The sequence below is a fragment of the Pongo pygmaeus genome, chromosome 2 (genome assembly GCF_028885625.2).
Source record: "Pongo pygmaeus isolate AG05252 chromosome 2, NHGRI_mPonPyg2-v2.0_pri, whole genome shotgun sequence".
NCBI lineage: Eukaryota > Metazoa > Chordata > Mammalia > Primates > Hominidae > Pongo > Pongo pygmaeus.
In genome coordinates, this window is record NC_085930.1 from 114,908,364 (window position 1) to 114,923,619 (window position 15,256).

A 15,256-nucleotide genomic window follows, 5' to 3' on the forward strand; every position below is an offset into this window, starting at 1 on the left:
GAAAAAGACAAAAAAGACAAGAACTGAGAAGGGCCCCCTGACTTTAGCCACAAGGCAATCTCTTGTATCCCTGCAAGGAAGCATTTTAGTGAGATAGGAGGGCAAAATCCAAGCTTCAAAGACTGAAGAGTGACTGGAAAAAGTGAGTAGAAGTAAGTCCTTTATTAAAAGCCAGCAGAGAACAGGAGGAGAGAGGAGGGAAGACCTGGATGGGCTCTGCATCAAGGGAGAGTTTTTAAAGTTGAAGGAAAGTTAAGCATCTTTAAATGCTGATAGGAAAGAGCTGGCAGACAAGGAGAGAGAGAAAAATGAGGTAGCTATGAGATAAGATCCTAAGCAGAGGGAAAGGAATGGTCCTTAGAATGTAGGATGATACCTTTCACGTTGTAACGGAAGGGAAGGAGGAAAGAAGGCTGCAGGCGCAGGTGAGTTGGAGGTTTGATGGTATGAAGTTGACAGAGTTCTGTTTTTCTCCATGAACTAGGAAATATGGTCATTGGCTCACTGCAAGGGAAGACAGGGAATAGTGAGAAAAGAGTATATTTGAAACCTCAGACTAGAAGAAACTGCTGACTAGGGATACCATATGATTCCCAGGCAATACTGAAGTTCCCCATAACCCCTCAGCAGTTCAGGGGAACTGTTCTAGATTGACTTAGCCTTGGGATTTAGGATAAGGGTGAGGGAGTGGCTAAAATTGTGGACCACAGGTCTGATTTGGTTATGGAGAAAAGTGTTCAGCCACACACTGAACCTGGAAGTCCCAGCAAAATTGGAGGTCCCAATGAAATTCTCCAATAATCTGGAGTTCTCCAGTAACTTGGAGGTCTGAATGAAATTCAAACAGGTGGAGAAATGTTGACAATGTCAATAAATAAAAGGTTGTGATAAGAAAGTAGCATGAGACTTAAGATAAAGTAGACTATAAACCAACGTCTTTGATGAATATGGGAGAGTGCCTGGAACTCAGTGGTCCTGGAAATGAGGAGAGAGGGCAGCATGGCTAAATCCGGTGGTGGTGGTAGGATGGTACAAAGTGGTGAAGAAGCAATGACATAGAAGCACATGGGGAGCAAAGACATAACCCTGAGGCACCTGGAGGAGGGTGGAATAAACAGCCTCCCCTGAGAGCCTTGCAGGGGAATGGGTTCCTGGGAGGAGCCAAGTGTGAGTTCAGGGAGGGGCCAAATATGAGGGTGGGAGGGGGGCTGTTCTGACAATCAAGATGGGACAGATGAGAGGGACAGGGCCAGTGGGCAAGCTGTCACCTCTCTGTGGTTATGTCCACTCTTATAAGAGCATAAATACTTCCTTAAGAAGAATGAGAAGATGGAATTCCCCATTGGATCCCTCGAAAATAACAACTTCCGTCGCTTTACTCCGGAGTCACTGGTGGAGATAGAGAAGCAAATTGCTGCCAAGCAGGCAACAAAGAAAGCCAGAGAGAAGCATAGGGAGCAGAAGGACCAAGAAGAGAAGGCTCGGCCCCAGCTAGACTTGAAAGCCTGCAACCAGCTGCCCAAGTTCTATGGAGAGCTCCCAGCAGAACTGATCGGGGAGCCCCTGGAGGATCTAGACCCCTTCTACAGCACACACCGGGTAAGAGCAACCAGTAGGAATGTCTGCTTTCAGCTCTTGGAGACGAAGTCTCAGTCCCACCCAGCCCAGGAAGTCCTCCTGAGCCCTGGGTGATGTGGCAGTCTGCTAAAGATTCCGTTAACAACCAAAAAAAAAAAAATCTAACTTATTTGATGATCTCTTTGAATTTTTATGACATTTATGATAAAAACTAACTAAACCCACATCTTCAAAAGCAGATAACTGCTGCAGAGCTTTCAGGGAAATTTGGCTGTTCCCTTGGATGAGCTCTGGCCTGGGGCCTCCAGAGGAGTTGGCTCTCTTTGCAGGTGGAGAGCAGACATCTTGAGGTTGGGGGAGGAGTATGGCGGTGAGGACAGAAAGCAGGATGATTTAAGCCAGTGGTCCTCAACTATGATCTTGGAATTCCTGGTGTCCCCAAAACTGTTTTAGTGTGTTTATAAAACCAAAACTATTTTATAACAATACTTTGATGTAATTTGTCTTTTTCACACACTTTCTCTTATGATCATACATTGGTGAATATAGAGGCTATTGATGGCGGATGATGTCATCACTCTAACAGCTACTGGAATGTGTGCCTGTATATTCCTGTGTTTTAAAATTTCCTGAGTTTTAAATTTCTAATACGAGATATATACACACACATATGATATGTATATATATGTGTATAAGCATATATACATATATATTAATTTCTAATATGATATACATATATATGGCATAAACAAAAAGGTATCAACATAAACAAAAGTTATTTGGGGTCCTCAATAAGGTTTGAGAGTAATAATCCCTGAAATCAAAAAGTTTGAGAATCAGTAGTTTAAACAAGAGCTTCTTCATGACAATTATCTCACCTGTGTTGTATTTGAGATGTTCTACAGAGCCAAAAAATGGTGAATGCATGTTTGGGAGTTAGGAGGACAGGAATCAGCCATCTCAAATATGGCTAGCAGAGTAAATAAAAAGGCACTGAATATCTTTCTTCCTCCTTTCCCATGCCAAGAGTTCATATCCTCCTAAATGCTCAGAGGGAGAAAACAGGAGAGGGTTTAAGAGACAGAGACCTAGAAGGTGGAGACAGAAGAAACATTGCAAAACAAGGATGGTTCTCTAGTCAGAAGAGAAATTAAATGCAACCAGAACTTCACCATCCTGTTGTCAGAGTCCTCCCCTGGGCATAACACATCTTACCAGCCCGAGGATTGGCTGTCTGTCCATTAAAGTACCCTCAGTGGTCTCATCTTGTTGCACTGTCAGTCCCAGAGACCGGGATCTTGCTGAGAGGGTGAGGATATGGCTTTTAGTCCTTGATCCTCTCTACCTCTCTGTACCTGCATTTGACTCTCATTGACCTGTGGTTCCCAGAGCCCTTCTTGCTCATGAGCCTGAGATAATGCCTCTCATGTTTAAAAACATGGTTGTATAAGGAATCTTGTTTCTCATTGGAGGTTCACTCTCTGTTTTGTTTTGTTTTAGACATTTATGGTGCTGAACAAAGGGAGGACCATTTCCCGGTTTAGTGCCACTCGGGCCCTGTGGCTATTCAGTCCTTTCAACCTGATCAGAAGAACGGCCATCAAAGTGTCTGTCCACTCATATCCTTTGCACGATTGCCTCTTCCACGTGTTAGAATTAGACCTTGCCCACTGTGTCCAGTACCTTCTTTAGAGGCTAGCAACAGAGTCCTCATCCAATTGAATCCCAAAAGGACGATGAGATCATTAGATTGAAAAAATGGCTTGGGCCTTTAATGTGTCCCACACCCCAAAGCAGTCCCAAGACACAGAGGAAGTGTTCATGCAACACACAGGTGGTTTGGATTCACCTCAGACTAATCTAGACACACCTGTGGATGCACAACTTGAAAAATGTCCTCTTTATGAGGGGAGGTTTGCTGATGCCCCTAGACACATTCTCACCACGGTGTGTGGTCTGCTTTCCCCACAACACAACAGGCAGTAAGAGGGCCCAAGCCTTCTTTGGGCAGATGAGATAGGCATGGGTTGTTATTCTGTGCCATTGCCATGCTGAGAAGTGGCTGCTTACTGGGCAAAAGAGCAGCACCTCCCAGAGGGCAAGGAAAACAGACCATGATGGGAAGAGCACACATAGTCTCAATGGGACCTCATTGGTCATGGGGCACTGTTGACATCACGAATTACTCAAAAACTACTAACAGGTTTAAAATGTCAATAATCTGATGTTCATGCCATACAAGACTGTAATGATTAGAGACATATTGGTCAAATGTCTACTATATGAATTGTTTTAGGTAGTGTCAGAAGCTGCCTTGGGGGGATTTTGCAAGGCCAGACAAACTGGTAGAAAAAAGAGACTCTGGTTTGGTTTCCTAAGATCTTCCTGGGTGGTCCTAATGGAAAGATCCTAATGACCTAAGATCCTTGGTCATCGGAAGGATTGGAAGTTCTTTATGACAAATTTAGCCCTGGCTTGCAGGAGGTTGATGTACAAGAATACACCTGCCTCAGTTGCCTGACAAATGGTAACCAGCCTTTTCTTAGAAGGCTTCAGTAAAAAGGAGTTCTACCCTGCTCCCTAACTCTGAGGCAGATTGTTGGATTTCTGGACAGTTCTCATTGAGCTGGTAACCCTGGCACAGTCATCTATCTGCACACTCAACATGAAGCTGCACAGCTTGATGAGGTTGCATTACGTTTTCTCTTTTTACATTTTTTTCTTTCTGGCTGGCCAGCAAGAATTACGTTTTCTGAGCTGAATCTTGAATTTTCAGATTCTACAGAAGGATATTTAATGACAATACAGTGTCTCCCACTTGCTAAATACTTCCTAAGTGTCAATACCATCATCAGTTCAAAAGCCTCTGAAGTAGAGATTACCATCCCCATTTTACAGATAATGAAACTGACACACAGAGGCATTAAGTAAATTATCCAAGACCATGTAGCTAGTTAAGAAGTCCAGCCTGCATCCTGCGTAGAGCAGTATCTACAGTGAGGAAGTACGCAGTTAATGGAAAGTAATCAGGGTAATTATTCTCTCAATGTGTCATCTCTGCTTGGGTAGTTGTTGCTTTTTCAAAATATATACAATTACACGGAAATTACAAATAAAGAGAAATCACAAATGTACAAACTCCTCTTTATGGATTCTGGTTGAATTACATCTGGATAAGTAATAAACAACTAATTAGAAATAAAATCCCCTTAAAAGAACCAAGTGACCAGTGAATATTCTCTTCATCTTGAGACTTGATGAGTAAATAATTGCTTGGTAGAGTCACAGCTGGACAGAAAAGCTGTTGAGGGGGTCTCTTCCTCACAAAAGTCTGCATTTAAATCTCATAAATTTGGTAACTCCAGCCCCAAAAGGTACTAGAATTCTCAGGGCCCTATTGTTAATATTTCACCAAAAATATAATTCTAATCACATTTGCTATGAATGTTTTCATAACTAATATTATACATAAGATATATTACTTTTAAAGGTTTGTAGAATTGGAGACATGATTTTAGTTTAATCCTTGGATTAACATTTCCCCCCATGTGAGCACATTTCTTAATTTAGTTGTAAGTCAGCAGGAAAATGTGGTTTAATTAATAGAATTTTCCTTTTCAAAATAGATGTGTTCTTAAGTAACTAAAACTAGACACATCAAGACATTCACAGAAAACTAAAATACATTTAAATACTTCTGTTCAAATTGAAAAATGAGTGTTGTACTCTCTCTGTAGGTCAAGCTTATCTTCAAGCTTTGTTTTTCCTTAGGAAGTACTGTTAGGAGTCCAGCTGTTCCTAAGAAAAATGTCCAAGTGGGAACAATTTACCTTTAGATTCTCCCCACCAACATTTCTTCCCTTCTATTTACCCCTTCCACCCACCTTCCTTTCAATGTCTCCCTCCCCTTTTGGTAATCTCTTTGTCCATAGTCTGCTGTCAATATTCTCCACTCTGGCTATTCAGAGTTCTCCACTCCAGCCTAATCCTACTTGGAGTTTTCTTCCTGAGCCAGTATTTCACTTCCCTGTGCCTGCCTCCACCGTTCCTACCCAGAAGACCATTTCCTCGGTGGAACTGATCTCAACTAAGTTACGCAAACAATCTGATGAAACTAATTCCCATGAAAGTTTGTACCTTTTCACTTATCTCCAAGCTTCTAACTTCTCTTTGTCTTTTAGAATAAAAAAGACATTTGCCAGATGAAATTTCAGGCCATTTTGTATAGTGAAATGAAGGCTTCGGGGCAAAAGGACATTTTGGAACAGGGAGCCTGTTTCCTTCTATCTTGCTCAGAGATTGTTATCAGACAGATAAGAGTTCACATCTCTGCAGCATGGTTGACTAGCTGCATGACCTGAGAAAAGTTATTTAACTTTTTTTTTTGTCAGCCTGTTTCTCAGCTTCAAAATGTAGATATTTATACCCACCTTTAGATCAGTTGTATTAGAAGTAACGTGGACAAAGTACTCAGCCTAGCTTAGGCACTCGGTAAATGTTAGTGGTTATTATGTGACAAGATCATAAACTAATATTAGCTAAGATTTGAATGTAATCATTCAGCATCAAGGTGATCCTAGATGACATCACAGAGACTTGGTGATCTCAGCTTTTCCTTAACACAGGCCTTTCAGGTGGTTCAGTTTATTTATTACAGTCACTATTTTGGTTAATTGTGTGTGCATGACCCGAACTGACCTTCCAGAGAAAATTGAGTGAGTAGATTTGCTATCATTATTGTACCATCTCTTTTTGCTTTCTTTTCTTCCTTCACTTGGCAGTCTTTGTCTTTTATTTATCCTGCCATGCCTCATGTGGGTAATGCTGAATCTCATTGTCTATGTGTCTTTGTAATAACCAGGTCTCTCCTTCTGTGAGCTTTGTTTCATAAACATACATGATTTTCAGTTTCAAGGAGATACAGATTAGTGGTTCTCAACTTTGGCTGCATATTGCAATTTCTGGGGAGATTTTTTAAACGCCTGAGTCCCAGCCCCAGAAAGTCTAATTTCTACTTTCATTAGTCTAAGGTGGCCTGGGAAGATGAGTCTCCTCGCCCCCGACACACACACACACACACACTCACTCACCTGCTAGATGCATACACAAATGTATGCCTTAGAGAAGGTATGCTTTTGAGAAGGCCTACTATGAAAGAGAGACAGGAGCAAAACTGAGACAGAACTAAGAAAAAACGGCTATGGAGTATATTTAGAAAATAACTCATAAATGAAGCTGTTTAAGTTATCATGCTTCATATGCCTCAAAGTAACCTTAGTATTCCTGAGGTTATTCTTTTTCCCTAGGTTAGTGGGTGAAACCCCTATAGTTTCAGAAATCTGGGAGCTTTCCAAAAATGTTCCATATCCACACATCTGGGAGGGATGCTTCCACTCCAGCTTGAACCTAACATACCTTTGGGTATAATAACAGGTGCTTTGCAGAGCTGTTTTTTTTTGTTTTTTTTTTTTTTGCTAATCAAAACAGTAATGCATGCAACAACAGAAAATATGTTATATTTTTATTAATAGATTAAAGGAAAAGAATCACATAGTCTTCTTAATTGATGCTAAAAGTCATTTGATAAAGTTTAAATTCCATTTATAATTTTAAATACTTAGAAAAGTTGAAATAGAAGGGAATAAATGTGGCACATATACACCATGGAATGCTATGCAGTCATAAAAAAGGATGAGTTCATGTCCTTTGCAGGGACATGGATGAAGCTGGAAACCATCATTCTCAGCAAACTAACACAAGAACAGAAAACCAAACACTGCGTGTTCTCACTCATAAGTGGGAGTTGAACAATGAGAACACATGGACACAGGGAGGGGAACATCACACATTGGGGCCTGTTGAGGGGTTGGGGGCTAGGGGAGGGATAGCATTAGGAGAAATACCTAATGTAGATGATGGGCTGATGGGTGCAGCAAACCACCGTGGCACGTGTACACCTATGTAACAAAACTGCACGTTCTGCACATGTACCCCAGAACTTAAAATATAATAATTTTAAAAAGGCAATTGCATCACTCTGATAAAGGGTATTCATTGTTTTAAAGTATCAAGTGTCATACTTAATTGTGAACATGGAAAGCTTTCCCTTTGAGATCAAAAGAAAAAAAAACCAAAGATGTCTGTTCTTCTCAGTTCCACTTTGTAAAGGAGGTCTCAGCCAGCATAGTAAAGCAAAGAAAAAAAAATGCAAGAAGAAAAAAGTACCAAAGATGTAATTTACAGATAATAAGACTGTATACATAAAATATCCAACATAAACTGTAAGAATTAATAAAAGAGTATAGTAAGGTAGCTGGGTACAAATTAACATACATAAATCAATTGTGTATATACACTAGCAACAAATAGAAAATAGTTTTTAAAAATACCATTTACACTGGCATTTTAAAATGTCAAGTATCTAGGAATAAGATTATCAAAGTATAAGTAAGAGCTCTATAAGCAAAATTATAATAAGTATTGTGTAAAATTTTTAAAGAAAACCAAATCAGTGGGGAGACATGTTCTCAGATTCAAAGTCTCAATATTGTAAAGACTCCCCAAAATGACTAATAAATTTAATATGATCCTCAAGTCAATATTTCAACAGGCTTCTTTTGGTATTACTTGACAAACTTTAAACTTTAAATTTTCTTCCTCAAAAGTTTACATGAAATTTTAAAGAGCAAATTATAGCGAAGAAACTTTTGAGGAAGAAATACAAAGTGGGAGAACTCGTTCTACTGGATGTCGAGATTTACTATAAAGCTCTAATTGAAGCAGTGTGCCATTGGTGTAAGATTGGTCAGAATAATGTAACAGCATAGACAGTCCATAAACAGACCAACACATATATAAACATCTAATGTGTGAAAAGGTGGCACCCCAGAACAGTAGGGAAAAGGCGGTCTTCAAAAAATGATGCTGAAGAATTAGGAATCCCACTGGAAAAACTACATTACACATCCAACTTTGCACCACACACAAGAATCAATTCTAGGTAGATCAACACCTCACTTTCTTTGTGAAATGTAAATATATAAAGCCCTTTTTAAAATTTTACTTTAAGTTCTGGGGTACATGTACAGAAAGTGCAGGTTTGTTACATAGGTATACACATGTCATGGTGGTTTGCTGCACCCATCAACCCATCATCTACATTAGGTATTTCTCCTAATGCTATCCCTCCCCTAGCCCCCAACCCCTCAACAGGCCCTGGTGTGTGATGTCCCCCTCCACGTATCCATGTGCTCTCATTGTTCAACTCCCACCTATGAGTGAGAACATGCGGTGTTTGGTGTTCTGTTCTTATGTCAGTTTGCTGAGAATGATGGTTTCCAGCTTCATCCATGTCCCTGCAAAGAACATGAACTCACCCTTTTTTATGGCTGCATAGTATTCCATGGTGTATATGTGCCATATTTTCTTTATCCAGTCTATCATTGATGGGCGTTTGGCTTGGTTCCAAGTCTTTGCTATTGTGAATAGTGTCACAATAAACATACGCATGCTTGTATCTTTATAGTAGAATAATTTATAATCCTTTGGGTATATACCCAGTAATGGAATTGCTGGGTCAAATGGTATTTCTGGTTCTAGATCCTTGAGGAATCACCACACTGTCTTCCACAATGGTTGAACTAATTTACACTCCCACCAACAGTGTAAAAGCATTCCTATCTCTCCACATCCTCTCCAGCATCTGTTGTTTCCTGACTTTTTAATGATCTCCATTCTAACTGGTATGAGACGCCATCTCATTGTGGTTTTGACTGGCATTTCTCTAATGACCAGTGATGATGAGCTTTTTACCATATGTTTATTGGCTGCATAAATGTCTTCTTTTGAGAAGTGTCTGTTCATATCCTTTGCCCACTTTTTGATGGAGTTGTTTTTTCTTGTAAATTTGTTTAAGTTTTTTGTAGATTCTGGATATTAGCCCTTTGTCAGATGGATAGATTGCAAAAATTTTCTCCCATTCTGTAGATTACCTGTTCACTCTGATGATAGTTTCTTTTGCTGTGCAGAAGCTCTTTAGTTTAATTAGATTCCATTTGTCAATTTTGGCTTTTGTCATCATTGCTTTTGGTGTGTTAGTCATAAAGCCTTTGCCCATGCCTATGTCCTGAATGGTATTGCCTAGGTTTTCTTCTTGGGTTTTTATGGTTTTAGGTCTTATGTTTAAGTCTTTAATCTATCTTGAGTTAATTTTTGTATAAGGTGTAAGGAAGGGGTCTAGTTTCAGTTTTCTGCATAAGGCTAGCCAGTTTTCCCCACACCATTTATTAAATAGGGAATCCTTTCCCCATTGCTTGCTTTTGTCAGGTTTGTAAAAGATCAGATGGTTGTAGATATGTGGTGTTACTTCTGAGGCCTCTGTTCTGTTCCATTGGTCTATATCTCTGTTTTGGTACCAGTACCATGCTGTTTTGGTTACTGTAGCTTTGTAATATAGTTTGAAGTCAGGTAGTGTGATGTCTCCAACTTTGTTCTTTTTGCTTAGAATTGTCTTGGCTATGCAGGCTCTTTTTTGGTTCCATATGAAATTTAAAGTGGATTTTTCTAATTCTGTGAAGAAAGTCAGTGGTAGCTTGATGGGGATAACATTGAATCTATAAATTACTTTGGGCAGTATGGCCATTTTCACAATATTGATTTTTCCTATCCATGGGCATGGAATGTTTTTCCATTTATTTGTGTCCTCTCTTATTTCCTTGAGCAGTGGTTTTTAGTTCTCCTTGAAGAGATCCTTCACATCCCTTGTAAGTTGTATTTCTAGATATTTTATTCTCTTTGTAGCAATTGTGAATGGATGTTCACTCATGATTTGGCTGTTTGTCTGTTATTGGTGTATAGGAATGCTTGTGATTTTTGCACATTGATTTTGCATCCTGAGACTTTGCTGAAGTTGCTTATCAGCTTAAGGAGATTTTGGGCTGAGATGATGGGGTTTCCTAGATATACAATCATGTCATCTGCAAACAGAGACAATTTGACTTCCTCTTTTCCTATTTGAATACCCCTTATTTCTTTCTCTTGGCTGATTGCCCTGGCCAGAACTTCCAATACTATGTTAAATAAGAGTGGTGAGACAGGGCATTCTTGTCTTCTGCCGGTTTTCAAAGGAAATGCTTCCAGTTTTTGCCCATTCAGTATGATATTGGCTGGGGGCTTGTCATAAATAGTTCTTATTATTTTGAGATACATTCCATCAATACCTAGTTTATTGAGAGTTTTTAGCATGAATGGGTGTTGAATTTTGTCGAAGGCCTTTTCTGCAGCTATTGAGATAATCACGTGGTTTTTGTCATTGGTTCTGTTTGTGTGATGGATTACGTTTATTGACTTGTGTAAGTTGAACCAGCTTTGATCCCAGGTATGAAGCCGACTTGATCGTGGTGGATAAGCTTTTTGAAAGGAAAAAACAAAGAGGAATATCTTTATGACCTCAGACTAAGGAAAACTTTATTACATATGACACAAGAAGCACTAACTATAGAGAAAAAAACTGATACATTTTAGTATACTACAATTAAGAATGTTCATCAGAAGACAACTTTAAGAGCATGAAAAAGCAAGTGCTTATATTCAGAGTAATGAACCCTACAAATCAATTAGAAAAAATGTCAGAACAACCACTTGTAAAATAGCACAAAATTTGAACAGGCACTTTACAAAAGTGGAAATCCAAATGGCCATAAACATATGAAAGTATTCTTAACCTTTTTTTAAATCAAAGAGATGCAAATTAAAATCATACTGAGATTTTATTACACATTCATCATAGAAGGGAAATTTTTTAAAGTGTCACAATACCAAGTATTGGGAATGACATGGAGCAACAGAAACTCACACGCTGCTGGTGGGAGTGTAAATTTGGACAACCTCTTTGGAAAGCAATGGGCATTATCTAGTAAAGGTGTAAGCATACATATGCTGTATTCTTCTATTACACTCTTAGGTACCTATGTTTAACAGAAATATGTACTTGTGGACACCAGAATATAGCTACAAGAAAGTTTATGAACATTTGCTCATAAAAACCCCAAACCAGAAACCACTCAAATGTCCATAAACTTTGAGTATGTTAACTCTTTCTGTTATATTCTAAAATGAGAAAACTTACAGCAATAAAAATGAATAAACTTTAGTGCTGCACAACAATAAGGATGAGTCTTAAGAACATAATATTGAACAAAAAAAGTCAAATGCAAAGGATTACATAAACATGGTTCATTTATATAAAGTTTGAAATCAAGCAAAACTAAACTATTTTGTTTAGGAAAGCATACTTATGAAGTAAAAAGCATCAATAAAGTAAGGCAAGAAAAAGTACCAAAAATTAGGAGAATAGTGGCCTCCAGGGCAGAAGAGGGAGGAGATAATTGGGAAGGAGCTAGTGAAGTGCTGGTCATGTTCCATTTTATGGCACGGGTAGTTGTCACACAAGCTGCTATGGAGTGAATTGTGTCCCCTCAAAATTCAAATGTTGAAACTAACCCCCCATGTTGCTATGTTGGAGAATGGGCCTTTAAAGAGGTGATTGGGTTAAATGAAGTCACAAGAGCAGAGCCCTTAAGTGGTAGAACTGGTGTCCTTATAAGAGAAAGAGACAGCTTTCTCCCCTTTGTGTGAGAACACAAGGACAACGTAGTCATCTATAAGCTAGAAAGAGAGTCTTTCCCAGACCCAACTATGCTGACATCCCAATCTCAGGCTTCAACCTCCAGATTTGTGAGAAAATAAATTTCTGTTGCATAAGCCACCCAGTCTATGGTATTTTGTTAAGGCAACAAAGGCTGACTAATACACAAGCATTTGTTTTAAAACAATTAATTTATGTTTTATGTACATTTTTATTATGCATGTTACATATCATAATAAAAACCCAATAATTTTTTAAAATAAATGACCATTGCATAAAATGCAGAACACTGAAAATATAAATCAGAAGATGGTTACTAAGTTGAGAAATCACAAAATCATGAAATTATATTTAATATAGTTGAGATCATATAGCATGTAAAATGTCTATGCTTCTTTTGGACTTTTAATGTAAAACTTTTTTTGCAAAATGAGTTATTTGGGAGTTATTTGGAGATTGTGGTTAAATATGGAAGATAGAATGCATATGTTTTGCCCCACCCTCTCAAAATGCCAATAGAATGACAGCACAGGGAAAAGAATAGTATAAATATACAAGAACAAAGAGAAAGAGAATGGAAAACATAGAGGACAAATGATGTCAAAACAATTGGAAGACCAAAAGTGGGTGGAGAAGTGGTAAATCACTTAGCAGATCAGGGCTTGTTAAACCACGGTGCCTCCAGAGGGGGATAAAAATGAGAATAAAGGCATTTTGCCCACCGCCCCACCCCCTGCAACAAGCCCCAGAGGCCCTGCAAGTGTTCACATGATACAAATAGCAAGAAATGGAAGCAGAAAGAGGAAACAACATGGGAGCAGAGTATGCTCACTTACTGCTGCTTCTATAATAACAAGAAGTTAAAGAGTATTATTTAAAGTTGACAAATAAAGAAATGGACAAAATAATTACACTTGACAGTACAAAGGTAAGCACAAAAAGATATTATTAAATACAGTCAGATGATGGATAAAACAGAGAGGAAAGGAAAGAGAATCACCAAACAGAAGTGAGAGATTTTGTTTAAAGAAATAGTACACTAAGGACGATGTATTACATGGTTTTAATTATAATTATAAATTTATAAGTTTTTACTTATAAAGATAACCACTAAGATAAAGATACAAACTCTTTTGTAATCTATATATTTGTAACAAATAATATGACAAACTCTAAATACTGGAAGAATTGTACATCAAAAAATAAAAAGCAAATAAGACATGCCAAATAATGAAAAGGTGCAAAAGTAATTGGGGTTTCAGACCATGAATATTAAATCATTATAACTAGGCTCAAACACATCTTTATTAATCAAAGTAGGAACCATTACAATTAACACATTTTTGCCAATGAGAAATGAGTTTGTTTATTCCTGTAGCATAAAAGTCCATGCTTTGGGATTCAATGAACTCTCAGAAAGCATTTTCTGCATCCCGCTGGTTGTGGAAGTGTTTCACCTGCAAAAAGTTGTTGAGATGCTTGAAGAAGTGGTAGTTGGTTGGTGAGAGGTCAGGTGAATATGGTGGATGAGGCAAAACTTCATAGCCCAATTCATTCAACTTTTGAAGTAAGTGTTGGTTGTGTGACATGCAGTCGGTTGTTGTGGAGAAGAATTGGGCCCTTTCTGTTGACCAATGCCAGCTGCAGGCCTTGCAGTTTTCTGTGCATCTCATCGATTTGCTGAGCATACTTCTCAGATGTAACGGCTTTGCTGGGATTCAGAAAGCTGTAGTAGATCAGACCGGCAGCAGACCACCAAGCAGTGACCACGACTTTTTTTTGGTGCAAGTTGGGTTTTGGGAAGTGCTTTGGAGCGTCTTAGTCCAGCCACCAAGCTGGTCATTGCGAGTTGTCATGTAAAATTCACTTTTTATCGCACACCACAATCTGATTAAGAAATAGTTCATTTTTGTTGCATAGAATAAGAGACGACAACACTTCAAAATGACGATTTTTTAAACATTTTTCCTTAGCTTATGAGGCACCCATTTATGGAGCTTTTTCACCTTTCCAATTTGCTTCAAATGCCGAACGACCGTAGAATGGTCAACGTTGAGTTCTTCCGCAGCTTGTTGTGTAGTTATAAGAGGATCAACTTCGATGATTGCTCTCAATTTGTCGTTGCCAACTTCCAATGGCCAGCCACTACTCTCCTCATCTTCAAGGTTCTCATCTCCTTTGCAAAACTTCTTGAACCACCTCTGCACTGTACCTTTGTTAGCAGTCCCTGGGCCAAATGCATTGTTGATGTTGAGTTGTCTGTGCTGCTTTACAACCCATTTTGAACTCAAATAAGAAAACCAAAAGTATAATAATAATAAATTTTTTAAAAAAAGCCAAAAACCCACCTGCCCTATGTTTTCTGGGATTTATATGAGAAAGTACATTCATTTTGTTTTTCATCAAAGCTTTGACTCAGGTCAGTAAGTTAATTAATCAATTTTAGAAAATAGTTCTTTTCTCTGGGAAGATTAAAAAAAATTGTCAATAAATATATGGACTTTGAAAGAAAAAAAATCGCTCGAATTTGCTTTTTGTATAACATAATTTCCATAGTCTAAAATAAATATAAAATAAACAGCAAGTAATAAGTCGTCAGCAAAAAAAAAAAAAAGTGAGAAATGCACATTAAAATGATGTATAACATGGTCACATTTATTTAAGAATGTATTCCAATATCAAACGGCAAATTTCAACAATGCAAAAACCACAATTACTTTTGTATCAACCTAATATTTTAAAAACTAAATACGTCATATGAAATAATACAAACAAGCTAAGACTAAGCAAATCTGTCATGTCAATAAATATAAATGGATTTGACTCACCTATTTTTAAAAATGCCTATTACATTACAAAGCAATACCCAACTCTATGTTGAATAAAAAAGATACTCCTCACGGTGATACAGAAAAGCTAAATTATAGATTTTGAAAGACATAAGCAAAGGCAAACAAAGAAAGTAGGATCCGTGATTTTAATATCAGAGAAAGTGGAATCTAGGTCAAAAAGCATGAAATAGGACAAAAATTG

At 38.2% G+C, this 15,256-nt stretch overlaps 1 protein-coding gene and 1 pseudogene across 3 annotated transcripts in view; one reads left to right on the forward strand and one right to left on the reverse strand.

Annotated features, from left to right (window-relative positions):
- Positions 1-1,329: 1,329 nt before the first annotated feature.
- The window catches only part of SCN10A (sodium voltage-gated channel alpha subunit 10), a 95,971-nt gene continuing 82,044 nt past the window's right edge, over positions 1,330-15,256 (forward strand). For all 3 annotated transcript variants that reach the window (XM_054481487.1, XM_054481489.1, XM_054481490.1), the window contains exons 1-3: positions 1,330-1,599; positions 3,079-3,206; positions 6,213-6,293. In XM_054481487.1, coding sequence (XP_054337462.1) covers positions 1,330-1,599; positions 3,079-3,206; positions 6,213-6,293 — 479 coding nt within the window. The remainder of the gene's footprint in view (positions 1,600-3,078; positions 3,207-6,212; positions 6,294-15,256) is intronic.
- LOC129033247 (histone-lysine N-methyltransferase SETMAR-like) lies at positions 13,531-14,777 on the reverse strand (annotated as a pseudogene).